The 16,546-nt window shown below is 39.9% G+C and overlaps 1 protein-coding gene across 1 annotated transcript in view; it reads left to right on the top strand.

Annotated features, from left to right (window-relative positions):
• The window catches only part of pdlim2 (PDZ and LIM domain 2 (mystique)), a 43,788-nt gene that overhangs the window by 4,803 nt on the left and 22,439 nt on the right, over positions 1 to 16,546 (top strand). Inside the window, exons 2-6 of the mRNA XM_033618498.2 lie at positions 6,832 to 6,960; positions 8,928 to 9,076; positions 12,693 to 12,762; positions 13,293 to 13,444; positions 15,273 to 15,336. Coding sequence (XP_033474389.1) covers positions 6,868 to 6,960; positions 8,928 to 9,076; positions 12,693 to 12,762; positions 13,293 to 13,444; positions 15,273 to 15,336 — 528 coding nt within the window. The 5' untranslated portion in view covers positions 6,832 to 6,867. The remainder of the gene's footprint in view (positions 1 to 6,831; positions 6,961 to 8,927; positions 9,077 to 12,692; positions 12,763 to 13,292; positions 13,445 to 15,272; positions 15,337 to 16,546) is intronic.

The raw sequence follows: 16,546 nt of genomic DNA, 5'->3' as shown, positions 1-16,546 counted from the left end.
GGAACTGAAATACAGTCTGAGCCAAGGGATGCCTGAGCTCAATGTGTTTCGCTTTACCCTCCACACCAAGGTGTGCTTCATATGCAGAGTAGCAACACTGAGATTTGTTTATTTGAAAGACATGAACCCAAATAATAATAATAATGATGTGATACTCACAGAACGTTGTACCAGTACTAGGGTTGAAATGGTGAATGGTTTCATGATAAACTGGTTAGTATTACCTTTTTAAATCTGAATTATCATTAAAACTATATTTGATTATCATGCTTTGAAAAGCTCACAGTAAATACTGTCGAGCATCAACCAAAGTGAGCAACAGTCTTCCAGACGCCGTCACAACATTCTGTGTGGGTTTGTTTTGCTCTTCCGTTGTTTATGGAGCATGCACACGGCTGGCAAACCAAGTGATGTTTCCGCACATGCATTTCACAGATAGGCTGTCTTTGATGTTAACGCACATTTAGTATGGTTTATATAAGATATTGGCTACTTTTATTTTTAATGTTTATGCAAACAGAAAGTGCTGCTAAATTTATTTGTGGTTTTCAACATATATTTTGGTGAAATAATTTCAGCATGTATATCAGCACCTTTTCAACATTTTCAGCACATTTCATCAATACTGTGATAATACTGATAACTGTGAGAATTTTTTTCATAATGATCATGACATTACATTTTCATAAAGTGTCATCTCTAGCTAGTACGTAACATCAAAGAGGTTTCCATAAGTTTTTTTATTTGATTTGTTGGACATTGACTGTAGGTCATCATGAGCAGTAAAGCTCTTCGTTGAAACATAGCGATAAAATATTTGTAAACCTACTTCCTTGCTAAAAAGATAATGTCATTAATTCAGAGAGCAGTTAATCATTAATATAGTTGCTGATATAATTTTTCTGGCATTTGACTGATCAGTCAATCAGCTAATGGTTTGAACGCTATAAATTAGCAGGAACAACTCTTGTAATACACTCACACAGTCAGCCTTCTAGAGCCTCTAAATTTGAATCAACACCTCTTTATGAGTGTAGGATGTCTGATTTATTGCCATGCTGTTTTAAGACCTGTCACAGTAACTATTTTAGGTGGATGATATATTGTCTTAAAAATAATTGTGATAAACATTATTACTGTCATTTAAAGAACATTTTATGCCACTGATAAGATGATACACCCTTTGAAAGAGCAATGAACTTTTCATTCACATTGGAATTTGAATATGATTTTTTTTTTTAAAATATCTTAAATAAACCGGCGACCAGAAATGACAGCAATATGTGTCTCAGCACAGTGTTTTTTTATTTTTGTTGTTGTTGTTTTTTTTTTAAATTTGGCTTGGGCGCTGTGAAAAAAACGCTAAGGCATCTTATAATTTCTTATATGATAGGGAAAACCCTGCCGTTAAGTCTGCCCTCAGGTTGGCTAAAATGTTGGTGACACTGAGCAATATCATACCATATATGGGCATGACCTTGTTTTGCTGACCTCTAAATTGATAAGATATTAATTGTGAGAGGCCTAGCTGTTATATTAGACTACATTAGTTTTAGCTGTGCATACCGATTTTAAACTTGTAACTGTGTGTATGAGCCAATTGTTAAACCTGGAAATTTGGATGCTGCCTCTTATAGTCTGTCAAACTTGACACCTTGCTGTTGTTGGTATGTAGGAATGCAGGTAAGTTGCAAACCTGTCATTGTGTTAGTCAGTAGTGAGAGTGTTTCACTGAGGTACAAGTTTCATTCTCCTCATGCTGACCTCCTACCGTTTGACGGATACTGACCTGCGAGCTGTAGAAATGACTTCATGACTAGAATTCTTCTCATTGTGTTGGGTGTGTTGAATTGTGCTGCCAGACTGGCACGGCAGCTAAAGCAGCGAGATGTCACCAGAACAGAATTCACCTTTTATGTGTCTTGGCAGCTGCCCAACAGCACTTTTGTGTGATGGCGAGGTTTCATCAAACTGTGTTCAGCACTTTGTTTTATGCGAGCAGCTCCAGTGCAGTGCAGTCTTAAAACCTCATCATTGGTCAATTAGGCACAGCTCATGAGTGTGCCACTTATCCTCACCACCACTGTGTTGTTTTTCTTCTGCGCTGTTTGTCCGCTCTGCCGCATACTTTCACCATCCTTTCACTTTGACGTTATCCACCACCAGCGCTTTTATGATGCTAACAGTGAACGTTTACGCAGGGAATTAGCAGGGTGCTCGTTTGATAATGGCCGCTCTATAGTACAAGCTGCAGAAGCTCATGGAACTAATTGAGAACCCCAGAGGCTGGGAAACTTTGGGGCGGCTGCTCCCTGTCATTATCACAACTACACTTATTTCTTGAGGCCACAGCAATTAAGAGACCCTAATGATGGTGAGCCCAGTAACCCTGCTAATTGGCCCAGACTGTTAATGATTTACTGGGCCTGCACTGCGTGTCCCAAACACTTGTGGAATGTGCAGCGGATGAAATGGGCCAGTGTTTGGAGGGGTTTAGGGGAGTAGCGTGGCTGATGTCCTATATTCATTTTACTTGGGTTGGGTCTGTGATTTCCAGAAGTGTTGCTCCTCATATTTAAGAGCTTTGTTAACTCTATTATGCAATTTGTAATCATTGACAGACTTATTACTTTATTTAAAGGCATTGAGTAAGATTTACACATCAGTGTCAGCAACAACATGCATTTTTGTCTGTACTATCTGATATGCAGCACTTTGGGTCAACCTGAACTTTCAATGACAGTAAACATTTGTGTTGATATCGTCAGATATTAAAACATGGTTAACTGATAGAGTTACAGTGTGTATTCAGAGGTGCAAAATCATGGTGAGTCTGTAATTACTGGACACTATCTAATCTGCTAAATGTTTTTATGCAACTGTCTGACGGCTTTCCTGTTAACTGTAGAATGTGTGGAAATGTTAAGATAATGGCAGTGACTATGGTGATAATGATCAGTGGTGGACAGTAACGAAGTAAATTTACTTGAGTACTGTACTTAAGTACATTTTTTGAGTATCTGTACCTTACTTGAGTATTATTTTGGGGGGAAACTTTTGCTTTTACTTCACTACATTTGAAGGACAAATATTATACTTTTTACTCCACTACATTTCTATTGATGTTCTCGTTACTCGCTACTTTTGCTCTTCCGTCAGCTGATGAATTTTCTTTTTTTTTTTCTTTTTTTTAAATTTTTTTTTTTTTTGCTAAATTCTGATACCACAGAAAAAGTTTTTTTTTTCTTATTACAAGCAAAAAAATCTTGCTCCACTGGCAGATTTTTCTGCTTGTTTCAAGTGAAAATTTGCTTGAAACAAATAAATTGTCTAAAAACAAGTCACTTTTTAGGTCATGTGTCTTACTTTAAGTGTAATGAGATTTGTTTTGACTACAAATGAGACATTTTGACTAGAAATAAGACAAATATTCTTGGTAAGATTTTGAGTTTTTGCAATGTATCCTTCATGATGTTCAAATGTAACTACAAGAAAAGGAAATGTGGGTTTTTGTGAGAAAAATACAGTTGGGGGGTGAAATTTGTTTTCTTGGCAAGCAATTTCATTTGTTGATGAATGCAGCTGAGTTTGTGTTCTGAGGCTTCTTGCCTTTATTTGTTTATTTTTGAGCTATAAACATTTCTGTAGCAGAATCGCATCAGAATGACAATAAAGCTACTTTCCTTTCCTGTATTTCCTGAGATTTTTTTTAAAGTACTTTTACTTTAAGTATTTTTTTAAGCAAATACTTTAGTACTTTATCTTAAGTAATATTTTGACTAGGCTACTTTTACTTGTATTGGAGTAATATTTGACAAGGAGTATCTGTACTTTTACTCAAGTAGTGAAATTGTGTACTCTGTCCACCTCTGACAATGATAAATATATTTCCGAAAATCCAGATTGAAGTGTAGCTTATCCTAAAGTTGCTATATAAGACATTCAGAGAATACTGGGCCGGGGTTGTCTGCACGTGGCTTTCACTTTGTCACAAGCAAACATGGAGATGGCTGAGCCAAAATGGCGGTGGCTAGCAGTGCTAGCCACACTAACAGTGCTAAAAATGCTGACAGAGCTAACAGTGTTAATGTGAGGGGGCACCGAAGCATTTCCACGACAATGTTGTCCCAATTCATGGTGGTGTTATCAGTGGTAACTGCCCTATGAGTACAGTGCAGAGCGGCGGCAATTGGTGAGCCAATGGTATACTATACGCAAATGAAGTCACATGCATGTGCTGCCAGAACGTCTACCAAAACAAAGAGCAGAGAAGCTCAGATAACACACAGAGGCAGCCTGACTTCATCCTCTGCTCAGGACACCATTACTCCACTATATTTGTACAGCAAATGGTGGTTCGTTCTTTATATTAATGTTCAAAAACTCATATAACCTTTTTAATGATCTGGAAAACAAATCCAGCATGGCATTGTGTCTCTATAGAAAGCAACAGTCAACTATTAGGTGTAAGTTCTGCATTTACGTTAAGAAGTTGATGCCAGACCACGCTTTGTCTTGTGAGCTCAGCAATAGATGATTTAAAATGGTTTTGGTGTAGGCATTTTTTTGAGAGAAGCACTCTATACTTAAAATAGCTTATGTCATTGTCTACGTGTGCACCTATATATTACGTGTTGCACTAATGTCTAAAATAAATCCGCATTTTTTCAGTTTCAGTCGCAGCCACAGCAGCTCTGTGTGTGTGTGTGTGTGTGTGTGTGTGTGTGTGTGTGTGTGTGTGTGTGTGACATTGTGCAGGTGTCGATGTGTTTATGAACCTGTGTTTATCCCATCATCACTGTACACCACAGAGGTCTTGTGTCTCCACATGCAGTCACACAACAGACAAGCTTCATCTACACCTGTGAGCAGAGTCTGAGTAAACTGGCATTTAAATCACAGGTTATGCTCAAGTTTAAAAGCATCATCAGCACAAACATTTCAATGCTGCAAAGCCTATTCTGCTCCAGTTTCAGCCCACTGATATTTTAGAAGATAGTGTAAATGGTAACAGTGAATTTAGTTTATTATCTTAGTTTGAATGTTCAATGACAGTGATGGAGAATAGTGTGTATACAACATCAGTGTCTTGTTTGTAACCCATCTGATTATCCTTTAGCGCCTTGCTTATAGGGACCTTATCATTCTTGTCCTGCCGTTCCTTTCAACAATGTTCATGCTGATAACTGAAGGAGTGACTTGTTCGTAGGAATGCCCAAACACATGCAGGTATTTTGTCATAGAGTAGTTAGAGTCAGGAACAGTGAAGCTGCACTGCCAATAATCTTTGCCAAGTCAACAGAGAGATCCTCGCTTTTATCACGCAGTATTTACTGATATGGATCCTCGTTTTCACTGATGAGCTCTTGCAGAAGCTTTTACTGACCTCTGTGAAAATGCCACCAACAGTAGCGCACAACACACTGTCATTACCAATTATGATTTTGCAATGTGTAATATTTCGAAAGCTCAATCCAGTGGTTCAAGTAATTAAAGATCTAGATCTGTAGGAATCTATCTATCTTGTCATGTAGCTGTGTAGATTAAAGGGGAACATCAGCTAAATTAGGAATTCCAATATATTATTTCCATGGCCTAAGAAAGGTCAGTCAATATTTGCTGCTTTATAGACAGTGGATGGGGGTGAGATTTTTGGATCTACTTTTTTTTATACCCAGATGAGCTTTATTTTATTATAATGTTCTCAGTTCTGAAACAGTAAATGTACCCATATACTCAAAACATTCCTCAGTAACATCTTTCCTAATTCATTGTCTGTAGAGCAACTCCAGACTTTATACCCCCTGACATCACAAATTTGAGTTTTACTGATATTTGTGAACTGTCTTAGACCTTAAGAATAACGTGTGAATTTTGAAAATGGGTGTAGATTTGTGGATGATTAAATGTATGATAGATAACTATAGATTAGATTAATTACATATTTTAACAGAATCTTGAGCCTTAGTATATGACATGATAGTCAGTGCTGACTGTCAACCTTGGAATATTGTTAAGCTGAAATGATTTGTCCCATATGGAAAGCAAAAAGGCCCATGGATGATGTTACAATATTGCAATAATGGCTTTACAGAAAAAATGTGTCCACAAGAGATTAGAACAATGAAAACTCCTCACATGGTTTCACTATACATTGGCGTGTCACATGATGTGATTTTAAACACTAGATTTACAGTTTTAGATTCACAAATTTACAACAGACTTTGTGGAAAGCAATATCTATAAATATGCGTGCAAACCCTAACCATGCAAATATAAAATACCCACTGTGGAACTACAGATTTACAAAACAACTGAATTGTGAGACAAGTTTATATATATACTACAGCCCATTCTTATAAACAAGTCTCAAAGGGCTACCATGCTACATGACGTGTATCATACTACACCACTGTATGCATATACATTAAACACGATGGTCACAGTGAGACGCAATGAGACTCCCCTTGCGCTTGCATGACTTTTTGTTTGCATTTGTTTCCCCTGCCCTGATGGAGCATTTGGATTTAATGAAACTCCTTGGCTTTGCAGGCACTTTAGCAATGTTAGTCATGTGTCTTTGGTTTCAGATTCCTCCAATTCCTATTTGATGTGGTTACACAATCCATGTCAAGGCAACTTAGGCCAGTGGAAGTGAAGTGTTGCTGGAGATGAAAGGCGGCTTATGCAAATGTTCACTGTCTTCACCTGTTGGTCTAATATTGAGCCTGGCCAGCAGAAGCATGTTAGAACATTCTGCCGTGCACATGTTTATGTCCCACATTTTACTCGCGCTCAATCTCATGCTCATCTTCTCATTTTCCTTTTCAGGGTTTGGACAAGAGTGTGTGCTGATCCGATCACTAAATGGCGCTGACGGTGAACCTTATCGGTCCTTCACCATGGGGCTTCAGAATATTTGGAGGACGGGACTTCAAGAAAGCCATAACTGTATCAAAGGTACGGGTCAACAGCCGCCCTGTTGCTGAACCTAGTCACACCTTATCAAACCATATCCTCTGTTTTTGTCAAAACACAGCCTGTAATGGCATGTCATGCAAAGTCAACTTCCTCCTCACTACGTCTCTTTTCTTGTCTTTGTTTGTGTCTGCGGGCTGCTTCGTACCTATTTCCTTGACTACTGAAACCGTTAGAATAGAATGGAAGTAGATTACATTAGAAGGAAACCACTGATTACAGTTAGAGTGGAAGCTGAGGTGGGAGGTGAGGGGTTCCTGGTCGCAGAGTACAGTCTGTGAGTGTGGGTTCATGTTTCTGTGCTAACTCATGTGCACGACCACGTGCATCAGTATATTCATACTTCAGCGTGTGCATGATATTTTTTACTGACTATACTTTTCCAGTCACTGTTAAAAAAAGGGAAGATGGGATAGAAGGAGTGGAAACGTTACCACTGTGAGCAGACAGAACACAGTAAACACCACCAGGAAACCCTCTGCATGCCAGAGACACCCACTTCTGCCCACTGCACATTCTGGTCCTACATCACCACCTCAGCCTGTTTTTTTCCATCGAGACTTTCCCAGTAGCTCCCCAGACCATAAAAGATAAATTATGGCGAAACCATGGCAGGGTACCCGTGCCTCACACAGACTTTGAGTTCAAAGGTGTTTAAGGCTTGCCCCCTCTTGACATCTTATGCTAGAAAAACATGTCCTCTCATGAATAAGTCGGCTTTAAGTCTGATTTTGTTACTGCTATCCAGTAAACAACACACCAGCGTGTTTGCTTGTCTCAAATATCAAACGAGTTCTCTGAAGTGACAGGGATTCCAGCTGAGAGAAACTTCATCACTGCAAAGCCCAGTTTGAGAAATGGCTTGTCTCCCCCCACCACCATCCCTCCCCCTATCCCGCAGTTCAGCAGCCACAGGGTTGGACCATCTGAAGTGGTTTGCACTTGGCACAGAGGCGACATGGATGCCCTCTTTTATTCCTGTTGGCCTGAAAGATAGCTTGCCCCGTTTCACTTGGGCACCAACCCTGGAAAAAGAACCCCCAACTGCTCTTAGTTTATGTGAAACCAGGCGTGTCCTGATCAGAAAAGGCACGGACTATTGTGGGTCACCACAGCAACGCTTAATTGCCTCTCGAGTGGGCCCACAGACATGGCACCTCTGCCCTCTTGCTTGGCAAAAAATGGACAGACAAACTGTTGACTGGCACCCTGTTTGCATCCATATTTCCTTCAGAGATGTAAAAATGAGACTTTCATCTACTCTGATTGGCTCTTTATTTGTTTTGTTTTGCATTCTTTGTTTTATTGCCTTACTGTTTTTAATTGTGAGGCAAACACTTTTTGTGGCCGGTGTCATACTCTCTAAAGTTTAAGCAGCTGCAGCGTCAGCCTCCTCGTTTTGCCCTTTGTTTTAGTAAGCCTGTTTGTTTGGGTGTGTATGCCTGGGACACAGGAACCGAGCTGGGAGCGGTGGCTAGGACGTTGTGTTTGGGCCCATTAGTGTGGAATTCCCTCTGATGTGGTGGTATAGCATTGGCTTTGACATGCGGTGAGGCTGGTTGCAAAGGTCAGGCCCAGTCAAACCATCAAGTATTGTCACACTAATGACTTCTCCCCAAGGGTGTTATGAATCTGTCCGCTGTTGACCGGCACTGCCTCGTTCCATGTGTGTGAAACGCTGTGGCGTCTGTTGGTATTTACTATGAATGTTGTGAGTTATAGAGAGAGAGACAGTTGCATTAAGAGCGTGGCAAAAGAATGAAGCAAGTCTTCAACACCTTTTCTCATTTACTCAGTTGTTAATGCTGAATGTCAGCTATTGATGAATGGTCCACACGGCCTTGAGATACAGAGCTGTCTGTGCCTGCCAGATGGATAGCATCCATAAAGCGATATATTCAGAGCAGGACCTGGGGCCAGTAGGACCTAACTGTTTTTCTGTTCAACAGGTCAACAGGGGCAGCAAGGCAGAGCAAGCAGACCTGCAGCCCGGTGACATTATCTTGGAGATCAATGGGGAAAACACGGCCGACATGCTGAACGTGGAGGCGCAGAACAAGATCAAGAGCTCGACTCAGCTGCAGCTGGTGGTGGACAGGTATGCTGACATGCAGATCTGCTATAGAAACAATATTATGCTGCCATGGCGTGTAGTTTATATTGTGTATATGTCTATGTTGCATTTATAAACATAAATACAATACAGTGCCCTGCAACCTTCTGCAGAATAGCTCCCCTTATAAATACCCCGAACTTACTGTGTTTGTGCCAAGACCACAATCGCCCCAGCCTCCGTCTTTTTGTACAGTGTTTTCAAGTTTGACATGCATGCACTGTACTGTACAAACAAAAACAAGTGATTGTAATCAGGGGAAATGCCAGCGTGTACGAGAGCCACACTGTTCCCTTCCCCAGTCCCTCTTAATAAACCCTGTTCTGAGATTTGCCAAGACCTTGTTTGGATGGCGGTGAGTTGTCTACTAAAAAGGTTTTCCTTTGAGCCAGAACTGCTCTTGGCTGGCATTTTGATTAAAGGTCCTCCCTAAATTCTCATTTCTTGTCACTGTTGCTCCCCCGACTCTCTTTCTCAGTCATTCTCTCTTACAGCACACAGACACACACACTCTCACGCACGTGTGCTTTCACATACTTCCTCCTTGGATGTCCCACGTCCATGTGAGTGAATTTTTCCCTGCTGACCTCATGTCTCCCCCCAAGCCAGAAACAACACCATTACTTCTCTCCTGCCCAGGACAATGCCACTGTGTAGCACTGCCATGTCTTTAATCCCACTCTGTTAACTGCCAGCGATTTCAGCACCAAGACTCTTATGAACCTCACAGGCTCCTGTTTCAGTACCACTCATCAGGCATATTATCCAATTGATTTACATTCAGGCAAGCTCTCAAGAGGTCTGTAATTTAGTAGCACAAATCTGTAATGTTTGATTTGTACTTTGCTTAGGTGAGAGCACTCAGCTCAACATCTGGTTGGCAGTTTATTCAAACCAATGGGTACTGGTCGTTATCACACAGATGCTGTTGCCCACTGAAGAAGTTGGCATCAGCTCATTCTCAGAATAGAAGAGTTGTTTTTAGGCTTGTCTGCTGCTGAGGCAGCAGTTCATTGTTGGTGCATCCAGTGACGTGTTCATCCCAGACTTTGCTAACTGGGGTTATATTTACATAACAAAGCAACCACACCATCACTGTCTTATCATTGACCCCGAAAATGTTTTGGCCGGGCTTTGTTTACAGCTACTTGTTTGGACTTCATTGTTCATTGATGCCTTGCAGATGATGTCATGTTGACCAAAGCATTTGTCACTCTGTGATCCCGTTGCTGTCTCACAATTCATGGGTATAGCTTTACTTTACAGCTATACTGTTGCAGGACAGAGTTTTCCTTTTGATAGTGAGATGCTGTGGTGTGCTTGCATGTACTGCTCCCTATGTGTTTGTGTGTAAGATAAGAAAAGATATACTTAACTTTGCTTGGGCAGTAGTCTAACACACAGCTGCAGTCAAGTTAAAACAGTTCATAGCCAGTATGTGTGTGAGAGTGCGTGTGTGTGAATCCAGCAGCTCGCATCATTATCTCATTAGATCACCAAAGATCCAAAGTACTTACTGTGAAATAGTGTTGGCAAACATACTGATGTATTGATGGACATCGATTTTTTTTTTTTTTTTTTTTTTTTTTTAAAATCACATTCAATACTCATTTTCTGCAGTATTGATACACTTGTACCAGCAACACTTTCTCACCCTCTATAATTGTTACTGTTTACTAGTCACTCTGCTGTTCTCTGCCAGTAACCAAGAGAAGAAAAGTCATCACTGTCCTGTTGTAGCCTTGTCATATTTATCATTTCACACAAGCCCTGTGGTATCACATGGTATCAAATATTATTTTTTTTTTTCAGTATCGTGACAACACTACTGTGAAACAAGAAATGCCATATGAACCTGACTGCATTATTTTAAGTTTTGCATGATTGGTAAAGCAGCAGGGCTCGATATCAAACCTCATTACGAAAGTCAGTTAAGTCAGTTTTAACCCTAACCCTTTCATATAATCCATAATCACAAGTTTGACATGGGGTTCATATTTTTTTTTTACAACATAGGGCACCCTCTAGCCATAGACCCTGAGATAAAGACACAGCTCTACAAAAAACCCTTTAACATAAAAAACATCCTTTTTATGTTTTATTTAATGTTTCATTTAAAAACTAATGAAATTTGAAAAACCAAACAGTAATTTATAGAAAAATATGATTGTGTCTAAAAAGAAGTATCACTTAAGCAACATTACTGAAACTCATACCAGCACTAGCATGAACAATTTTCCAATAATACCAAGACCTATAAAACAGTGGCTTGCCTCATCCCAAATATGCATCACAGCTTGACGCAAAGTATGTAGCTTTTGCTTCTAGTGGATTTGCGTCCTCTTGAACTCTGGTCAGTATAATGTTTATTTAATGTTTGCAGAGGTATTCATACAACACACATATTTGAAGACTGTGCCTCAGGTGCTGCCTCAGGCTGATTAACCCAGGTCCTCTTGATGACTGCTGTGCACAGCGAGAATCAGCTAAGAGTTTCATGTACTGATTTATGTCAGTATGGCATCTCTGTGGTGTAAAGTCACAGTTAGTATTTTCACCAGAAGCAAATTCTTCTTCTGTAATGGACACCTGTAACCAGAGGTCATTGGTTATAGACTAGACACCGATCTGATCATTGAACTAAAAAAAAAAACCCTCATGGTATAAAGACCAGAACTTCCTCTCGTGCTCTGATCTACAGTGAGCAGTAGAAAGTGGAAGTTTAAAGCACAAGGTGAGCATTTTTCAGTTCCTGACGCAAAGCAATGAGTTTTTCAGGCCTTCCACATTAATATGTCTCTGACAGGAAGAAATGCCTTACAGTATGCTGTGTCAGTTTTTGTCTTCTTTCCATCTCTCTCTTGTACACAGTATATGGAGCCCAGGCCATGAGAGGTGTGTTTCTGGGTGATTTACCACAGGCATCCAGGCCTTCCTGTGTGCCTCATTACCCCAGGCTCAACCAAAAGCCAGTCAGCCTCTGGCCCTGCAGCCAGGGGGGCACTGTGTGTTTGCATTGGCGCATATACCCATATTTTCCCCTCCAAATTCAATGATGGAATTGCTTACAGAATGTGTTTCCTATTTAAGAAAGTAAAACAGAAGTGACTAGTTGGAAAGACGAGATTCATCGGGAGAATATTTCCTAAAGAGGGGCCGAGTCTGCAGTACTCGTCTTCTGCAGTAATCTCCGAGAATCATGGGAACATACTGATGGATGCCTGCCAGGACATTTAGCAAAAGGGATGTCAAAAATTATGTTTTTGTTTGTGCTTCGAATGAAGTTCACTTAGACTTATGACCCTTAGAATTTTTTTTCTTTACTCTGTATTTTTCTTGCGAGTTCTTGAACATGATATTACGTACTTTCGAGTACAGCTGCTTGTCCAGAATGCCGTTAAGACCAGTTTTAAATACCTTGCTTATTTATTTAACATGAACTTCTGTACTGCCTTACTTGATTTTTTTTCCGTTTTTAAATTCAGCAGTGATTAGATCAGACTTTATCCCACATGCTGCATAGACAGAGAATGAACATTTGGGTTGTCAGATTTTATCAGTGTTGACAGTCAGTTGATCTCTGTGTTTTCTGTCTTTTAAGACCTGAACCTCCCAGTCCTGGACAGACTAATGGCATTAGCACCCCTGAGCAGCTCACCGGACGCTTCCAGGTCAGTGCTTTAATCTCTCCACAGTTTGTCTTGATTACTGGACATGAAATGGCAAATTGAAGTCCAGGAGACTATTCTCCATATCTGTTTGATCCACAACATTGCTCACAAGTGTCTATTTTATTTGGACAATGTGTTGTTTTGACTACACAGGGTATGCTGCTTCATTTCTCCCAATGCATGCATCACACATCTGTTTATTACATATCTGCTTATTTCAGTGTCCTCAAGATGGAAGCAAAACAAGTCATTGTAGTGATTTAGTACTTGTTCCTGTGTTTTATTGAGTTCACAATGATTCCCAAAGCATCACCTACATAACATGGTGATACTGAGTAAAAAATCTGTAGACATGTTTAAGGATACAACATTTTTCTTCTGTGGTTTTGTGTTTGCTGTCATCCTCACAGGTTTACTTTATACTCTTCACTTTAGCCTTTCGCTTGTATGGCAAAAATGCAGTAGTGCAGATCAAGTTACTTTCAGCAGATACTAATGCAGTAACGTTACTGTGGTGTGATGTTTTGCAGGAGGCAGTAATAGTGAGTCGAGATGAGAATCAGAACTACAGAGAGTACACCATCTCCAGCCCTGCGTCGCTGTCCCCTGGACCTTATTCACCAGATCCTCCTGCCAGCCCCGACGGGAAGAGGGACAGACTGACAGCGACCACCAACAAGGGGTAACTCGCTCGACCTGCTGTAGTTGAAATCAGCATTGCAGTGTTCAAGCATGCAGATAATTTGGATGTCCTTGCATTTCTGATAAAAATCAGTCATGCTAATTGGCTGCAAAGCATATTTGATGACGGGGAGGTTTTTGATGCACCTCCTCTAATAAAGAGTCCACCCTGGACCACAAAGGTTGGAATTTACATTTAAAAAAACATTAACAAAAGCATTAGTGAAACTTAAATACTGTCTTGATTGTAGCATTTGGAGTTGTTGGACAGATACTGAACCCTCAGCTAGCTTGTCCACTCCTGCATTGTTACTGAGCTTACCAATCGTGCAACAAAAGCAATGGATTATACTGTTTGAACTCACACTATGTGATCTGGTTACTTCTAAATTACGCTTTAGACAATCAGCTTGAAAGAGTAGATAGAAAAGGAAATTCTTTCAGTGTGAACAGGGTTTAAGATTAAGTCTAAGAACATTGTAGAGCTCGACTTTGCAGACGTTTTTTTTTTTTTTTAGAAACCCGCCCATTCACTGCTTAAATAGGCTTATATCTGGACAAAAGGTTGTAACAAGTGCTCTCTTGACTCCACAACAGGCCCAGAGTCAATAGACATGGGAATAACAGACAGAAAGTGGAGCCATGGGATTGTACTGTAGTAACAAAGGATATGCACAGGATATCACATTCCACCGTTGCATTCAGTGCAACAAAAGGCAGAATGTGGAACGTTCACCACGATCTCTCGCTGCATGGCCATTTGTTGACTCTCCAGGACAACCTTTAGAAGGTCACAGTTAAAACTCCAATGAAGCTTCCTGCCCTGCATACATCATATTTCCATCTTGTCATTAATGCAATTAGAATTGTTAGTATTTTTATATTCTTCTATCTTAATCAACCATTTTGACACAGAATTATAATTTTCAGTAAAACTGTGCAGCATATTATGATTCTTTAAAATAATCAAGTTTATACTGTTAAATCAAATTGGAAGTTGTACAGATTCCCATGGAAAACCTGCAGTACTGTGATATGTTTGTTAAAATCTGTGAATATGAATAAAATCCTGTATTACTGTATATGTAATTTAATGTCACAATGTCAATTAGTGGTGTAATGGTACACAAGTCACAGTTCCTTACCGATTTGGTACAGATGAAAAAAAAAAATTCCCATTTTCGTAAGGATACATTTATTTTTTATTTATTTTGAACAGACAGTATTGCAAGTATTAAAGAGAGACAAAATCCTGTTCCTGGGGACAGAGAAAACATTTTGCCACCGATAACTCTGAACTGTTTTCATCAAAAATATAAGGAAGATTCTACATACTTCTGCTTTACACTGTAAAAACACTCAGCAGTTTCCCAAAAGGCAGCAGGTCAAAAAAGGCTATATATGAGTTGCATTTCTTATACTATGAAACTGAAAATAAAAGATACATAGAATAATAAAAAAATAAACCTTTCATTGTAAGCACCTAAACAGTTATCATCCTGGTGATCGGCACATCTGGGTGACGTTGTTGAATGTGTGTCAGCATTATTGATAGATGAAATAACCAGACAGGAATGTCTGTTTTTTGGCTAGTTTAGCAAAATACTTAGTACTTACGTCATATAAATCCCAGTATTTCATTTAGTCTGTCCTGCTTATTGATCTGCAAAATGGTCTACCAGAGATATTTAAAGGATAACCACTGTACCACAAACATGATTTTAAAAAAATCTCAGAGGGTTGACATATTTGTCTGTCTCATGGTATATATAGCCTATCCCAAAATTATACATATGTGTGTCTGACTCTATGTTGCCTTCATGTTACAGTGTCCAACTGCGTCCATGGTCTCCAGAGGACAGGAGTCACAGGATGTCCAGGCCACTGTCACAGGTTGGTTTCAGTTGTTTGCTTAAAGTGACCACATCCTCTTTTCATTCCTCTTGTAAGTGCTGCTTTGGAAGCAAGTTCTGATTCATGCCATCAAGAGTCGTCCACCATTTGTTTAGTCAATAACTGTCCACCCCGCTAAACAAAAGCAGCTGAAATCCAGCTGTAAAATGTCTTTAATTAGATGGGGACAATTGGTTCTTAGTGAGCATGAAATTACGGTCTCCTCCAACCAAAAACAAGAGAGACAAGTTTATTGTGTTCCAGACTTTGTGCCATCACTGCTGCAAAAATAAGTTTGCTACTTCATACTGTAGATGAGATGATTATAGGATGATTTCCTACAGAAAGTATCATGGCACATATATTGGTTTGGATCTAGGAGGAGTACAATAATATCAGAAAGATACATACAAATGTTTAGATGCCCACACAATGCCAATCTGTCATTCATCTGTAGCTGCAGGGTTAGGCTGCAGTCAGTACAGCTGAAGGTTTCTTTTCTCTCGACTGTAGACCTGTGTTTATTTTGACTGCGCTGTCCCAGTCTGCAAGAATAACATGTTTTGAATTCACAACCTTTCCTCTTGAATTGTTAGTCTCTGATGCCACAGAAGATGCCCTACAAAAGGGCTGCAGACTCCACTGTGCTGTATGTGGACTTCACATTAAAGGCAGGATAGAGAGGGGGTTTGACATTTTTATAGCAGGGAGTGTAAAAGCTACAAAGGTCAGTCTTTGAAAATATCTGACATTAAGCTGAACAGCAGTCTGGAGCTGTTTCATTCAGAGCCTGCTTCAAAGAAAAAAAATGAATACTTTCCGTCAAAACAATGGCCCTAACCTTTAGTTGTCTTAATGGCGACTCATTAGTCTCCGTAAGAGGTAAAATACAGACTGGGGGTTATCATGAGACTGCAGCTAAACTATGCTCTGCTTATTCACCATCCAGCAACAAATCCAAGAAGGGGGACTCGGGCGTCTGGAAAGACTTCAGTGATTTAAAGAGAGAACATGTTGTGGGAAAGTTCATCATCAGCTATTTCAGCTATGCTTACATGCTTAGTCTCAAGCATGGGTCCCACTGATACAACATGTGAGTTGACAGAGCAGGAAAAAACATACAAGACCTTTTGTATTGGCGTGAGGAATTCCAGCCATTTTTATAGCGCTGGACATTACATAAAGTTAGATAAATATGCAGAGGTTTGAA

The sequence above is a fragment of the Epinephelus lanceolatus genome, chromosome 9 (assembly GCF_041903045.1).
Source record: "Epinephelus lanceolatus isolate andai-2023 chromosome 9, ASM4190304v1, whole genome shotgun sequence".
Lineage (NCBI taxonomy): Eukaryota > Metazoa > Chordata > Actinopteri > Perciformes > Serranidae > Epinephelus > Epinephelus lanceolatus.
Note: the sequence above shows the minus strand (reverse complement) of the source record. Positions and strands in the feature narration are given on the sequence as shown.